This window comes from Rhinatrema bivittatum, chromosome 3 (genome assembly GCF_901001135.1).
Source record: "Rhinatrema bivittatum chromosome 3, aRhiBiv1.1, whole genome shotgun sequence".
Taxonomy (NCBI): domain Eukaryota; kingdom Metazoa; phylum Chordata; class Amphibia; order Gymnophiona; family Rhinatrematidae; genus Rhinatrema; species Rhinatrema bivittatum.
In genome coordinates this window covers 238,193,596-238,208,238 of record NC_042617.1, presented here as the reverse complement: position 1 = coordinate 238,208,238, position 14,643 = coordinate 238,193,596, and the positions used below count along the sequence as shown (strand labels likewise).

Sequence of the window (14,643 nt, the reverse complement as noted above, 5' to 3'; positions counted from 1 at the left end):
CACCTCAACCAATCGGTGGAATTACCATCTTTTGCCTCTTCTGAGTCTGGAGACCTGCGTAGACTGGATGTACGGCGGTCTCTGGTACGCTATCTGGAGGTGACTAATGATTTTCGGCTCTCGGATCATCTGTTTATCCTCTGGTCCGGACCTCGGAAGGGTTGCATGGCCTCCAAACAATCTATAGCGCGGTGGTTGAAGGGAGCGATCATAGCGGCGTACCTTGGCGTAGATAAGTCCCCTCCGCTGGTTGTCAAGGCTCATTCTCTTCGAGCCCAGGCGACATCTTGGGCGGAGAGCTCCTCCGTCTCCACTCAGGAGATTTGTAGGGCGGCCACCTGGAAGTCGATTCATACTTTTGCGAGACATTATCGCCTGGACGTCGGTGCTCCGTCGGGCGGTCAGCTTGGAGACAAGGTAATACGAGCAGGGCTGTCTGCGTCCCACCCGTGAATGGAAAGCTTTGGTACATCCCACTGTCTGGAATGATCCTGGTATGTACAGGGAAAAGAAAATTATTCCTTACCTGCTAATTTTCGTTCCTGTAATACCATGGACCATTCCAGACACCCTCCCTTGGTTTGGGGGTTTGCTTGTGGGACATCCCTGCCTACCTGTCTTAACAATCTTTTACTCTGTATTTCGAATACTGCGCTTTTTTGTTAACGCACTGCTGTTCGCAAGTTCACTGTTCAGAATTTAGTTGCTGTTTATCTGGACAGCGGTTATTTCAATTCTTTCTTTGATTACTTGATCCCTCTGTTTTTAGTCTCTCTCTTTTGGGCTTTGTTAGTCTAGTTACTGAGAGCTGTTACAGGGGAGGCGTGGTTATATGGTTCCTCCCCTGGGAATTTTGTGTTCTGACTCCATCTGCTGGACATGGAACATAACCCACCGTCTGGAATGATCCATGGTATTACAGGAACGAAAATTAGCAGGTAAGGAATAATTTTATTTCTCTCCCCCCCCCCCCCCCCCCCCCCCCCCCCATATCTCCCATACATTCCCCATGGTCATGACTTTTTTCAGTTTCCAAGTTTTAAAACATTGTGACTCCCAGCCAGGGGAGAATGAACTATAATGAAAAAACAGGAGCTAAAGAAATAGTCTCCAAACTTTCATAGTGGTTTCAACAGTTAGGGGTACTACACATCCAGTTAACCAGGTATGGGCAACTACTTGGCAGCCGTGCAATATGGGCATATTGCCTAGCATAGTTTGTTCAATATCTACCCATCTTTTCTGCTCACCTTTTTTATTCCAGTCTATAATAGTTCTAATTTGTGCTGCCGCAAAGTACCAACCTAAGTGCGGAACACCCAGACGCCTCGTAATTTGTGTCTATATAGTATTCCTCTTGCTATCCTGGGAGGCTTTATTTTCCATATGAAAGCAAATAACCTTTTGCCAGCATTTGAGTGCAGTGGTAGAAACGTGGATTGGGAGAGTCTGGGATAGATAAAGATGGGAAGCCTTCAAGGCCTGTCCGAGAGGTAAAATTAACTGTTACTCTAGTTTTTTAAAAAAGAACGTGGGGTACATGTTAACCTTCTGTGGAAAATTAGTGACTTTGAGGTGCAACATAAGACTGCACAAATCACACACATCGACTGTAGGAGGCAAGCCATAGGGATCTCCGAGCATTGGAGCTGAGCCCAATTGAGAAGGTGCTTAAGTACACCTGTTTATGTTTTTACGAACAGGGGCATCGTCCAGGCACTTTAACTTGACTTGTTCAGAGGAAAAGGGGGGATTTGCATATTGTCTCACTGAGGACTCTCTCAGGTGCCTCTGTAATGGACCCTAAGGTGATCAAGCATCGTTTCATGAAATTTTACTCCGATTTATATGCTTCTCCTGCCTTAGAGGGGTCTGTGGATATCCAAGGTTTTCTGGACCATTTGGGGCTCCCACCTTAGCACAGGTCTAACAATTTTTTCTCTGCTCCAATTTCCTTGCTTGACTTACAGGTGGTTGTCCTTGCCTTGCCTGGCAGGAAGTGGTCGAGATGGGTATGCCATTGAGTTTTTTAAGACGTTTCTTCCAGACATTTCCTCTTTTCTACTTCCGTTCTACAATTTTGCTGGGGAAGAGAGGCCTACATTGGGTGATATGGTCAATGTCACTATTTCTTTATTTCTAAAAAGGGGAAGGATGCGGCTGCTTGCGGTTCTTACCACCCAGTTTCTCTATTGAATTCTCATATTAAAATCCTGGCTAAAATCTTGCAGCTTCAACTGGACCACTGCTTATTTCTACTTGCACATAGGGACCAAATGAGTTTTTCGTGAAAGGGAGATTCTCTACGTCTAATACTAGACAGTTATTTAATATCTTGCATTTGGCCAGCCAAGGGGGTAAACTGCAGTTTTGACTTTTACATTACTTGGCAGCTTGAGATTTTATTATGTCTCTTATGTTTTTATACATGTTTATTTTGAATGTTTTATTTATATATCGCGTAAGCCTTTTTTGTATTAAGTGATTAATGAAATGACATGGGGTGATAGTTTCCTTAGATTTAAAAAAGGCCTTTGACCAAGTCTCTAGGCCCTTACTTTTTGCAGTTTTGCACAATGTGAGCTTGCCTGTGCATTTTTTGCTTGGGTTGGGGCCATGTACGCGCAGCCCCGGGCTCGTCTTATTAATGGGGTTTTTTCGCCATTCTTGTCTGTTGGATGGGGCACACGTCAAGTACGTTCATTGACTCCTCTGCTTTTTGAGCTAGCTGTTGAGCCTTTGGCTGCAGCTACCAGGCAAGGCTCCAGCATTGCTGTAATGCAGTTTGGGAGCTGAGAGCATAATTTTTAAAGAGATCTAAAGGAGTGATCAATTTCATATAAGGAAAATTCAAAACCCTCAAGTTGAGGCTTCTCAAGGAATTCTCAGTGTTCTCAATCTACTTTGCTTGAACTAGTACAGCCTGCACCAAGCCACATTTAATTTTTTCTACTGCTGCAACTCTTGTCATCTAAGATTTCTATTTTAGCACTATAAGTAGATACCAATTTTTCAGATGCCAAAGCACGATGATTAGTGTCCAAAGTTACTTTTGTTAAAGAGGTAATAGAGGCATCAAGGGATACCAGGCCATTCCAGGCAGCATCTAATATAATCACAGCAGGCTTGACTAATGCTGTAGTAAGTACTAGGTAGACCTTCACCGCACCACTTTTGCTCAATATAGTGCCGCCACCCAGGTTCGCAAACTGAGCTGTTGTATAGATGATCAAGCCAGGGAGCCTACTGCCCCTATTATCTCAGAAGGAGAGCAGTTCTCTCCAACGGGAATTGATTCCACAGTCACAGTGGGGATATCTGGGTCCCTGGCTTCTTCTGCATCCACTTCCTCTAAGACTGGCATCCCTGGGACGACCCCAGGAGGGACCTGTAATAGTTCCTTACTCACCGAGTTCAGTTGGTAAGGGGGGGACGGAGTATTCGGCACTCCGGGACTCAATGAGATTTCTTCAGCCAGTGGAACAAGCATTTGCAAAGCATCAGACTCCACAGTGGCTGTCACCCGGAGTTGTAGCCAGGTTGGGAATGAAGAAGCCCTCAATCTGAGGTTGGTGTGAGTCCAGCGAGGGGGAACTATTAATATTCTCCCTCAGTTTGGCTTTCCATTTTGTGTGCAGCACATTAAAGCAAGAATTAAGCAAAAAGTAGCAAAAACGGAGAGAGCTCTTTCAGCACTGCTCACTGAGCGGCCATCTTCGTCTCCTTTTGCTATATGCAACTCTGCTTTTTGGCCATATAGATGCCCATGTTCAGCAACCATTTGCCACTGAAGTTGATTAGAGTAGTGACAGGCAGAAGTTTCTCTAAGTTATGTTCAACTGTTACTACACTTTCCATCTCAGATGTCTGGAATTTATTTTCTTCCACTGGATCCTGTGGCCCTGGACACTGAATCTACATCTCGCGCCAGAGTAGATCCCTCTGAGCTGATAGACATTGGTACCGTGACACCTGTGTCTCCACCTCAGACCCTACAAGAAGTGCAGGTAGGAGATTCCTCAGCTGAGCCGGTTAGCATATCCTTGTGGGACATTTGGCATGTGGTAACATGGACTGAAAATACCTTGGTGCGGACAGTATCCCAGCTAATGATTTCTTAGCAGGTGCTTCATCTAAATTGTTAGAATTTTTGAGCATTTTCAAGGGATGAAATATCAGATGTCCTCATTAAAGGACCAAATTAGTAAAGCTCAATCTACCCAGCTAGCTAGTTCCATGTCGTTTTACCAATCAATTGGCAACAGTGGAGGTTTGGTCAATGCAGAGATCTAGGACCACACTGTTCTCACAGGACAAGCAGGATGGAGCCCAATCACAGAACACTTTTGTCAAAGTTTCCAGAACTTCAGTGTTCTATTTTCCGCACAGCAGTAGCCTCGCGGTAAAGGAGCTCTGCAGAGATTCCTTTACTCATATTGCGATAACTCCATCTCATCGCAAATACCTGAGGTTTCTAGTAGGCCCCAAGCACTATCAATAGCGAGTGCTTCCATTCGGCCTAGCGTCTGCGCCACGAGTTTTCACAAAATGCCTCGTAGTAGTTGCAGCCTTCCTCAGAACCCAAGGTGTTCACGTCTACCCCTATCTAGACGATTGGTTAATCAGGGCTCCCACTCAGCAAGTTGCTCTGTCGTCCCTCAATCTAACCTTACACACTCTAATTTCATTAGGATTTCTAGTCAACTACGACAAATCCTACTTAGTCCCATCTCAAACCTTGTCGTTCATTGGGGCAGACTTGGACACCTTGCAGGCAAAGGCTTTTCTGCCTCAACAACGAGCTCTCACTCTCGTGTCTCTTGCACACCAGCTGCAGTCTCAGCACTCCGCGACTGCACGCCACTTTCTCATCCTCCTGGGACACATGGCATCCTCAGTTCAGGTCACACCAATGGCCCGTTTGGCCATGAGTCATGCAGTGGACTCTAAGGTCTCAATGGATTCAAAGCATTCAGCCCCTGTCGACCATTGTCCACGTAACCAACTCACTCCGTAAGTCTCTTGCCTGGTGGAAAATCAGAACAATCTTCTCCAAGGCTTGCCCTTTCAGGCTCCAGACCCTCAAATAACTCTCACCACTGATGCTTCCAACCTCAGCTGGGGAGCCCATGTGGCCAATCTGCAGACACAAGGATCTTGGTCTCCAGAGGAAGCCAAACACCAAATAAATTCCCTGGAGCTTGGAGCAATAAGATATGCTCTCAGGGCATTTCAGGATCACCTCTCAAATCAAGTTATCCTGATCCAGATGGACAACCAGGTCGCCATGTGGTACATCAACAAACAGGGAAGCACGGGCTCCTTCCTTTTGTGTCAGGACGCTGCACAGATATGGGCGGAAGCTCTCTCCCATTCGATGTGTATCAGGGCCACCTGGTTGCTGGGAGTGGACAATGAGTTGGCAGACAAGCTGAGTCGCATCTTTCAACCGCACGAGTGGTGTCTCAACCCCTCAGTAGCGAACTCCATCTTCCAACAATGGGGATATCCTCAGATAGACCTCTGTGTCTCCTCAAAACCACAAAGTAGATAACTTCTGCTCTCTCATTCACAGCAAACACTCTCAGCCCAGAGACGCATTCTCCCTCTCGTGGACAACCGGTCTGCTCTATGCATTCCCTCCACTTCCTCTTCTCTCGAAGACTCTCGTGAAGTTACGTCAGGACAAGGGAACCATGATCCTGATAGCACCTCACTGGCCACGCCAAGTGTGGTTTCCAATACTGCAGGATCTCTCCATTCGCAGGTGTATTCCCTTAGAAAAGGACCCGCTTCTGATCACTCAAAATGACGGGTGCCTCCTCCATCCCAGTCTTCAAGCCTTGTCCCTGACGGCATGGATGTTGAAAGGTTAATCCTTCAGCCACTTAACCTTTCTGAACCAGTTTCTCGTGTCTTAATTGCTTCACGGAAGCCTTCCACAAGAAAAAGCTTACTCTTACAAATGGAAAAGGTTCACGTCATGGTGCTCTTCTCAGTCCCTTGACTCCTTTTCCTGTCCAATCACGAAGTTTTTGGACTATCTCTGGCATTTATCAGTCAGGTCTAAAGACTTCTTCCATCAGAATGCATGTCAGTGCGGTAGCCGCCTTCCATAAAGGTATCGGGGATGTTCCTATATCAGTACAACCCCTTGTAACATGTTTTTTGAAGGGCTTGCTTCACCTCAAGCCTCCACTGCGTCCTCCGGCCCCTTCTTGGGACCTTAACCTGGTTTTGGGTTGGCTCATGAAACCACTATTTGAGCCTCTTCACTCTTGTGAACTTCGATATCTCACAAGGAAAGTGATTTTCCTTTTGGCAATCACTTCAGCTCGCAGAGTTAGTGAATTACAGGCCCTAGTTACCTATCCGCCTTACACTAAACTTCTGCAGGACCGGGCAGTACTCCGCACTCACCTGAAATTCTTACCTAAGGTAGTTTCAGATTTTCACCTCAATCAATCCATCATACTACCTACCTTTTTTCCCAGGCCCCATTCCAATCCAGGAGAGTAGTTTCTGCATACCCTTGACTGTAAACAGGCTCTAGCATTCTATCTAGACCATACAGCTGCCCACAGGAAAAGCACTCAATTGTTCGTCTCTTTCCACCCTAACAAATTAGGGCAGCCTGTGGGGTAAGCAGACTCTCTCCTCCTGGTTGGCGGACTGCATATCTTTTTGCTATCAGCAAGCGGGCAATCCATTTCAAGACCATGTTAAAGCACACTCTGGACGGCCATGGTGACTTCAGTAGCACACCTGCGATTGGTGCTGCTTCCTGACATTTGCAGGGCTGCCACCTGGAGTTCTCTCCATACCTTTGCAGCCCACTATTGCTTGGACAAAGCCAGAAGACAAGATTCCATCTTCGGCCAGTCTGTCCTTCGTAACCTGTTTACAACGTGATGTACCAACACCCTTCCGCCTGCCCTGTGGGGTTCAGGATGCCCTCTACCAAATTCCACTCCAGTTGTTGTGCCTGTTGCACGCCTTTGGATACATTTGGTGCATATTCAAACATCCTCAGCTCGGTACTCACCCATATGTGAGGACTACCATCCTGCTTGTCCTGTGAGAAAGCAAATGTTGCTTACCTGTAACAGGCTTTCTCTCAGGACAGCAGGATGTTAGTCCTCACGAAACCCGCCCGTCACCCCGCGGTGTTGGGTTGGTAACGTTTTATTTTTCGACACTGCCTGTAGCTTTCAAACAAGACTGAAGGGGGACCCCTGCTGGCTGCAGGGTTAGTGCCATGCTGGGCATGCCCAGTAGGGGCCAATCAAAGTTCTGGAAACTTTGACAAAAGTGTTCCGTGATTGGGCTCCATCCTGTGATGTCACCCATATGTGAGGACTAACATCCTGCTGTCCTGTGAGAACACCTGTTACAGGTAAGCAACATTTGCTTTACTGTGGAGGGGAGAACTCATCCTCTCCACATTCAAAGGAACTAGTCTCCATGGGCAGGATGCTGTAAGGGCCTTTTGTGCCATAGGTATCTGTGGACCTGGAGTCTTTGCACGGGAGTCATAGAGTGCTTTAGGCCTCTACATGGCGGAGTAGTGGTACCGACCTCTAGTATCAGGGATCAGGTCTGCCATCAAGTGCCATAGTCCCCATCGATGCCCTCTATTCTGTCGGGGTGCATGAGTGGCCACCCTCCGTGCCATCGAGGTGTGTGGCCTTGATGCCATCGCGGTGCAGAACGGCCCCGATACCATCAATGCCATAGAGGTGCAGAGCCGCCATGTAGGCCATCGGGTGTGTTGGCCACTGAGCCTTTCCTTGCCGCTCTTGACTAGGTCAAGCACCACCAACGAGGCTTTGGGATCGCCCTTGAGTGCCCTGGGCATCCCTAGTGCTTCTGAGAGCTCTCGAGTGCACTGAAGCCCTCGAGCGACAGGGATTTTAGCCTTGAACAGATTGAGTACTGGGGTCGCTATTTACTCAAGGCACCCTGGTACGCCGAAGCATCTAGGCGCAGTGGTCTGGTCCCCTCAAGGCTCTTTGGCTGTATACTGACTGGGCACTGACGGCATTGTGCTGTCCTATCAGTAACCTACAGCTATCGGGCACCATGGGTGGGGGGCATTGGAGGACTCGCCTGGATTGATGCACCATCAATGTTGAGAACTAGCAAGTTTGTCAGCCATAGCCATTGGTAAGGGACGCCATCGAGCTTGCAGCATTGATGTCCTCAGACGGTAGGTGACGTGAGGGAGCAGTCGATGGCACTGGAAGTCATTGGTTCTTTTGGGCACCTATGAACATGGGGTTGCAGAGCCTCTGCTTGCATGTGCCCTTGGCATCCTTGGTACTGCCAGTCCATTGATGCCTTTGGGTACCAGGGTCCTTATTGGTACCGCCAGGCTGTTGAGGTCCATGGGTGCCTGTGGCACCGAGGATAGCGCTTTATACCATTGAACTGATCAAGCTTTGGTCAAGCACCATCAAAACCCTTTGTGCACTGTCGTTTGGTGCCTTTGTGATCCATTGTTGGTGAGCGCGAAAGCGCTATTGGCCCTATGGGTGCCGTTGCCACTCTAGGCACCAGTGGATGTGGTCTGATGCCACAGGACACGACCGCAGAGTACCATGGCCACCTTCAGTCGCTATGGACTTCGCTGCTGTCATTCCATGAGAGAAACGACAGTGACCCATTCCCAGCGCAGCTTCTAGGGATGTGTCTAGCCTCTTGGAGCGTTAGATACTGGAAGGGGCAATGCCATAGAATGCTACCCATCACCATGCCATATCCAGAGCCCCAGTGGTACTGGGGCCACAGTCATCACACTGTTTCTATGTACTCCACTGGGAGTTACTGTGATAGTGGAGTGCAGCATGCGTTATTTGGTATGGCAAAGCATCTACACCAAGCATATCGGGTGATGGCAGGCGGCATTCTCCCTGTCTGTGTAGTTCTCAGCCATGCCAGGGATATGCCATCATCGCGTCAAGGTCTGAGCCTCCTAGTCAGTTCTGTACCACAAAGTACAGGGGAGCACTAGTGAGGAAGGCATCACACACACACACTGTGATTTGGCAGTGTGCAGCCACCGAATCTAGCAAGTGGTGCTCGTCCTTGCTGTGCCGTGGGATTCAACCCTCTAGCACGGTGAGTGGATTCATAGTGTCTCCATTCATAGGGTGGGATACCACTTTATGAGTACCGGTCAGTATGCTTTTACTGTGGAAGGCTCTATTCTCCAGTTGCCTTCTACCGAATGGTGGTGTGTGTTTTCCTCGTGGTGAGCACAACAGGTTGTGCGCCGCAGCAATCAGAGGTTGGCTGCCTGTAGCAGACTGGTTTCTTCTGAAACTCCGTGATCAGTGATTGTGTCTCAACTGGAGAGTTGACAGGTTTTTCGGGATCAGGAGGTCCTGATTCCGTTGCTTTTCTGTCACTTCAGGAAAGGAGGATTCAACTGGGTTCCTGGGCAACTTTTATGGGTTCCCCTTTGGAAGCCTGATGGTCTACTCCTGCAAGAGTTGTCCCTTGTTCTGTTTCCCAGAGAAGGCATGACGCTGCTTCTGACTGGCAGTCACTCTCAGTTCTTCATGGGATGCGAGAGCCGGTTGAGCAGTAGTGCTCTCCTTAGGTTGTCCTTTTATTTTCCTTTCCAAATGTTATTTTCCCGTTCATTGTAAATTGATGTGATATGCAAATGAATGTCAGTATATAAAAGTTCTAAATAAATAAAATAAATAAGGCACAGCAGGTCTGTTTAATGAGGGAGCCTTTCCAGTGAAGATTAGGGGTTTCTCCCATCCAAGAGTCACTTTTGATACCTGCTGAGCTCAATGGTTTTTTGTTTTTGTTTTTTTTTATAAGGACCACTATTGCCAGTCATTCTTGCCTGTGGGACCCTTCCTCAGTGAGGAAGGTTCTAATCCATCTAATTGGCAAGTATGCCTTTCAACCTATTTCCATGGCTGAGGGAGTTGGGGGGACAAGGGACCCTACAACCGAGGTGCTGCTCTTTGTTTGCAGTAGCTTGCAAGCTATACTTCCCCATTTTAGGGATAACCCTGTCTGCGGACAGGGGAGTCCTGGTTCATGCAACGATTATTTCATTTAGTGGACCACATGCTTTCTTGGGGAAAGTATATGCTATCATGGCTGAGGTATTAATACCTAAGCCAAGATCGGGGCAGTCTGTTCCGAGATCACCCTTGCCCTGCCCTGGTACCCTTAGAGTTTCCAGGATGGCAAAGAAATCCTGTTCTACAGGGCTTTGCATTTCTGGCACCCCAGCTTCCTGTCCTAGTGGAGTGCTTCTGGATTTCTTCCCTGTGGAATTTGTGCTGTTTTAGCTGTTCCAAGTAGTTTGAGGGCTCTATCTTGGTGGGTAACTCACTACTGGAATCAGCAGTGAGTTATTCGCTTGGGGTTGAGTTATACAACCTAACGACTTGTGCTTACCCTGGCAGCCCAACACTCTGCCTCCTTGTGTTCTTTGCTCCTTCTGACTTCTAGTTGGAATTTTGGAGTGGGGGAGGGGGAAGCTAAGGCATTCGCGGTATATTTTAGTGTATACCTGTAGGGAAAGATATACCACTTTCTCCCTATTTTTTCACCAAGCTCTGGCTAATGCCTTTAGCTTTTCTCATTTCACTAGGTTCAAAGTGTCTTCCTGCTCACCTGAACTGTCCTGTAGACAGGATAGATAACCCTGCCCTTGACAGGGTGCAGTGTGGGTGAGCTTCAGGCCTAATGTATCCCCCTGCTCAGGGGGTTTGGGCTAGCGATCCCATTCAGGGATTGCCTTTTATCCCCTGAAACTCTTGATGCTGTCCTGCTGGTCAGCTATGTCTGGTGCTTTAGCATGTAAGGTCTGTCACAGACTCTGCCATTGCTGATTATTCTTCCAAGCGTTGCTTGGGTTTTCTGCCCATTATGCCTATTAGCCAAACATGGGCACATTTCTGCAGAGACATGCTATCCTTCGGGTGTCAGTGGACTGCATTTTCTTTCTGGGGAATTCTCTAGCCCTGATTAGTTTTTCAGTTGGCTTGTAACACCAAAGAAAACTGCGCTCTTCATCCAAGAATCCTTCTCTTGTTTATATCGCTAGACGTTTTCCTGTGGTTGTAGACCTACTGTTGTTGGGGGTTTATTGATCCAAAACTCTGCTTGTAATATTTTCGTGATGCGGAGTATGTTTCCTGTTGGCACTCGCGTCACACCTCTGCTACTCATCGGGGTTTTGTGTCTGTTTTTTCTAGGTTTTCGCTTTGTGGAACCCAATTCTTTTTCCGCCTAGACCCCTTTGTGGGTCGGCTGCCTCACAGGCAAAAAGGGAGAGAGGTGGTGCTTTCAACACGATGCCATTTCCCGTTTTGGGTGACATCATCAGCTGGAGCCCGGCATGGAACTTTGATCTCAAAGAATCTAGAACTTTCAAACATGGTCTACTAGGCATGTGCAGCTGTAGTCATTATCCTGCCCCCTAGGCAGAGTCCCTCAATTCATAATATAGCTATTACATGGAGAAACCAACTCCCAGGTGATGCAGGTTGGTTTCATGAGGAGTAACATCCTGCTGTTCAACTGGCTGGTGGGCCCCCAGGACAGGGTTGGGGACCACTGGATTATAAAACAATACTTCAGATATAAGCAGGAAGAATTTTGTGGCCAGAGTACAAATTTTCCCTGACTTTGCTAAGCCAACACAAACAAAAAGCAAATTATAGCGAGTCTTAGACTTGGGTGCTACATTTTATTTAAGCTAATATTTTTATATGTAAATATGCTCACAAAGCATGTGCCCCAGATTTTTAAACTTGTCACCTAATACATTATTGATAGCTATTATGTAGATTAAAGTTTGAAATATTTTTTTCAGTGGCATGATATTTATTTTTTTGATGTTTTGAAGGACGTTCTGGTTTTCTTTGGCCTGGGCTAAATTCTCCCATTGTGAAGAGTGGAACAATCCAGGCAATTGGTAAACGAGACCAAGCACATCAGGAGGAGCTGCATGCAGAAATGCTAAGGCAGAGGGATGAGTGGGAAAAGAAAAGGAAGATGAAAGTGAAACGAGAGAGAGGATGGACTGGGAACTCCTGGGGTGGCATCAGTCTTGGACCCCCTGATCCTGGTCCCAATGGAGGTAAGGCAATTGAAAGTCATTAGATTTGTAGTGAATTTGTCTGCTGCTCTTAATTTTGTTTGCTTTCTTTTTCTTTATGTAGTTACTTTATATACCATCGTTCCAAGTGAAGATCACAACTGTTTACAAAAGTAACATTCATATTTTTGTTCAAGACATACTTTGGGGAAACCCAGATTTAGATTAACGAGTTTAGGTATATCAAAATCTTTGGTATTACATATTTGGTCAAATCATATTTTGGTATAATAGTTGCCTCGTTAGTACATTTACTTTGAGATGTTTTATTTTGGTGTAACCCAAACTTTGGTAAAGTGCCAAATTTTATCTATCTTAGATAATCACAATAAGTCTCTATGGTTTCTGTGAAACTGCAAATCTCTCATTTTTGGTTGAATGTCTGTCTTTCAAAATTGCTTATGTTGAATTATAAGGCTTAAAATTATTCTTTTAGAGAGAAAATTTTTCATGTGTACTTTTTCAATAAATGTAAAGAAATCTGGAAGTAGCAAATTAATTCTTAAATAGCAAGGGTTTTGTTATAATAATTTTTGTTCATTTTTAGGGCCAAAATAAAAAAATTTTTTGAAAATTTTCAAACTTTACTCGCGTATTACATAGTAAAAATAGTGTTAATGCACATAAATACCTGACCAGGTCCCATGCATATGGCATCTACAGTATGCCTAGAGTGCACCTCTCATCTTTTTCAGCCTGACTTGCTTAACCCTAAGAAATCCAAATCTTGGGAAAAACACTTCTGCAAGTCCCAGGGCCGAATGGAACCACGGAAAAGGTAGAGGGGCAAATCTGACCCATTATTTAAACCCCCGTGTGGCTGTCTGTGGAAGACAGTTCGCTGCTATATGAGCTACAAACAGTGCTGACCCCCTTCACACACTCTTTGCTGTTTCTCTCACGGTCTTCCTCTCATCAGTGCCATGCCAAGAAAGGGAATTTTCTGTGTCTCACTGCTATTAGACATGCATGGCAGCTGCTCTCCTTCACAGGTCAGCTACTTCAGACCTTTCAACAGCATCATCTGCTTGGTGGCAGAGAACATAAGAAAATGCCATACTGGGTCAGACCAAGGGTCCATCAAGCCCAGCATCCTGTTTCCAACAGTGGCTAATCCAGTCCAAAAGTACCTGGCAAGTACCCAAAAGCTAAGTCTATTCCATGTTACCATTGCTAATGGCAGTGGCTATTCTCTAAGTGAACTTAATAGCAGGTAATGGACTTCTCCTCCAAGAACTTATCCAATCCTTTTTTAAACACAGCTATACTAACTGCACTAACCACATCCTCTGGCAACAAATTCCAGAGTTTAATTGTGCGTTGAGTAAAAAAGAACTTTCTCCGATTAGTTTTAAATGTGCCCCATGCTAACTTCATGGAGTGCCCCCTAGTCTTTCTACTATCCGAAAGAGTAAATAACCGATTCTCATCTACCCGTTCTAGACCTCTCATGATTTTAAACACCTCTATCATATCCCCCCTCAGCCGTCTCTTCTCCAAACTTGAAAAGTCCTAACCTCTTTAGTCTTTCCTCATAGGGGAGCTGTTCCATTCCTCTTATTTTGGTAGCCCTTCTCTGTACCTTCTCCATCGCAATTATATCTTTATTGAGATGCGGCGACCAGAATTGTACACAGTATTCAAGGTGCGGTCTCACCATGGAGCGATACAGAGGCATAATGATATTTTACATTTTATTCACCATTCCTTTTCTAATAATTCCCAACATTGTTTGCTTTTTTGACTGCCGCAGCACACTGAACCGATGATTTCAATGTGTTATCCATTATGACGCCTAGATCTCTTTCTTGGGTTGTAGCACCTAATGTGGAATCCAACATTGTATAACTATAGCATGGGTTATTTTTCCCTATATGCATCACCTTGCACTTATCCACATTAAATTTCATCTGCCATTTGGATGCCCAATTTTCCAGTCTCACAAGGTCTTCCTGCAATTTATCACAATCTGCTTGTGATTTAACTACTCTAAACAATTATGTGTCATCTGCAAATTTGATTATCTCACTCGTCGTATTTCTTTCCAGATCATTTATAAATATATTGAAAAGTAAGGGTCCCAAAACAGATCCCTGAAGCACTCCACTGTCCACTCCCTTCCACTGAGAAAATTGCCCATTTAATCCTACTCTCTGTTTCCTGTCTTTTAGCCAGTTTGCAATCCACGAAAGGACATCGCCACCTATCCCATGACTTTTTACTTTTCCTAGAAGCCTCTCATGAGGAACTTTGTCAAACGCCTTCTGAAAATCCAAGTATACTACATCTAAAGGTTCACCTTTATCACGTTTATTAACTCCTTCAAAAAAGTGAAGCAGATTTGTGAGGCAAGACTTGCCTTGGGTAAAGCCATGTTGACTTTGTTCCATTAAACCATGTCTTTCTATATGTTTAGAGCACTTTCCACTATTTTTCCTGGCACTGAAATCAGGCTAACCGGTCTGTAGTTTCCCGGATCTCCCCTGGAGCCCTTTTTAAATATTGGG

At 45.9% G+C, this 14,643-nt stretch overlaps 1 protein-coding gene across 2 annotated transcripts in view; it reads left to right on the top strand.

Moving 5' to 3' along the window:
- The window catches only part of MRPS5 (mitochondrial ribosomal protein S5), a 123,319-nt gene that overhangs the window by 22,653 nt on the left and 86,023 nt on the right, over window positions 1-14,643 (top strand). For both annotated transcript variants that reach the window (XM_029594337.1, XM_029594338.1), the window contains exon 4: window positions 11,885-12,118. In XM_029594337.1, the coding sequence (XP_029450197.1) occupies window positions 11,885-12,118 (234 nt within the window). The remainder of the gene's footprint in view (window positions 1-11,884; window positions 12,119-14,643) is intronic.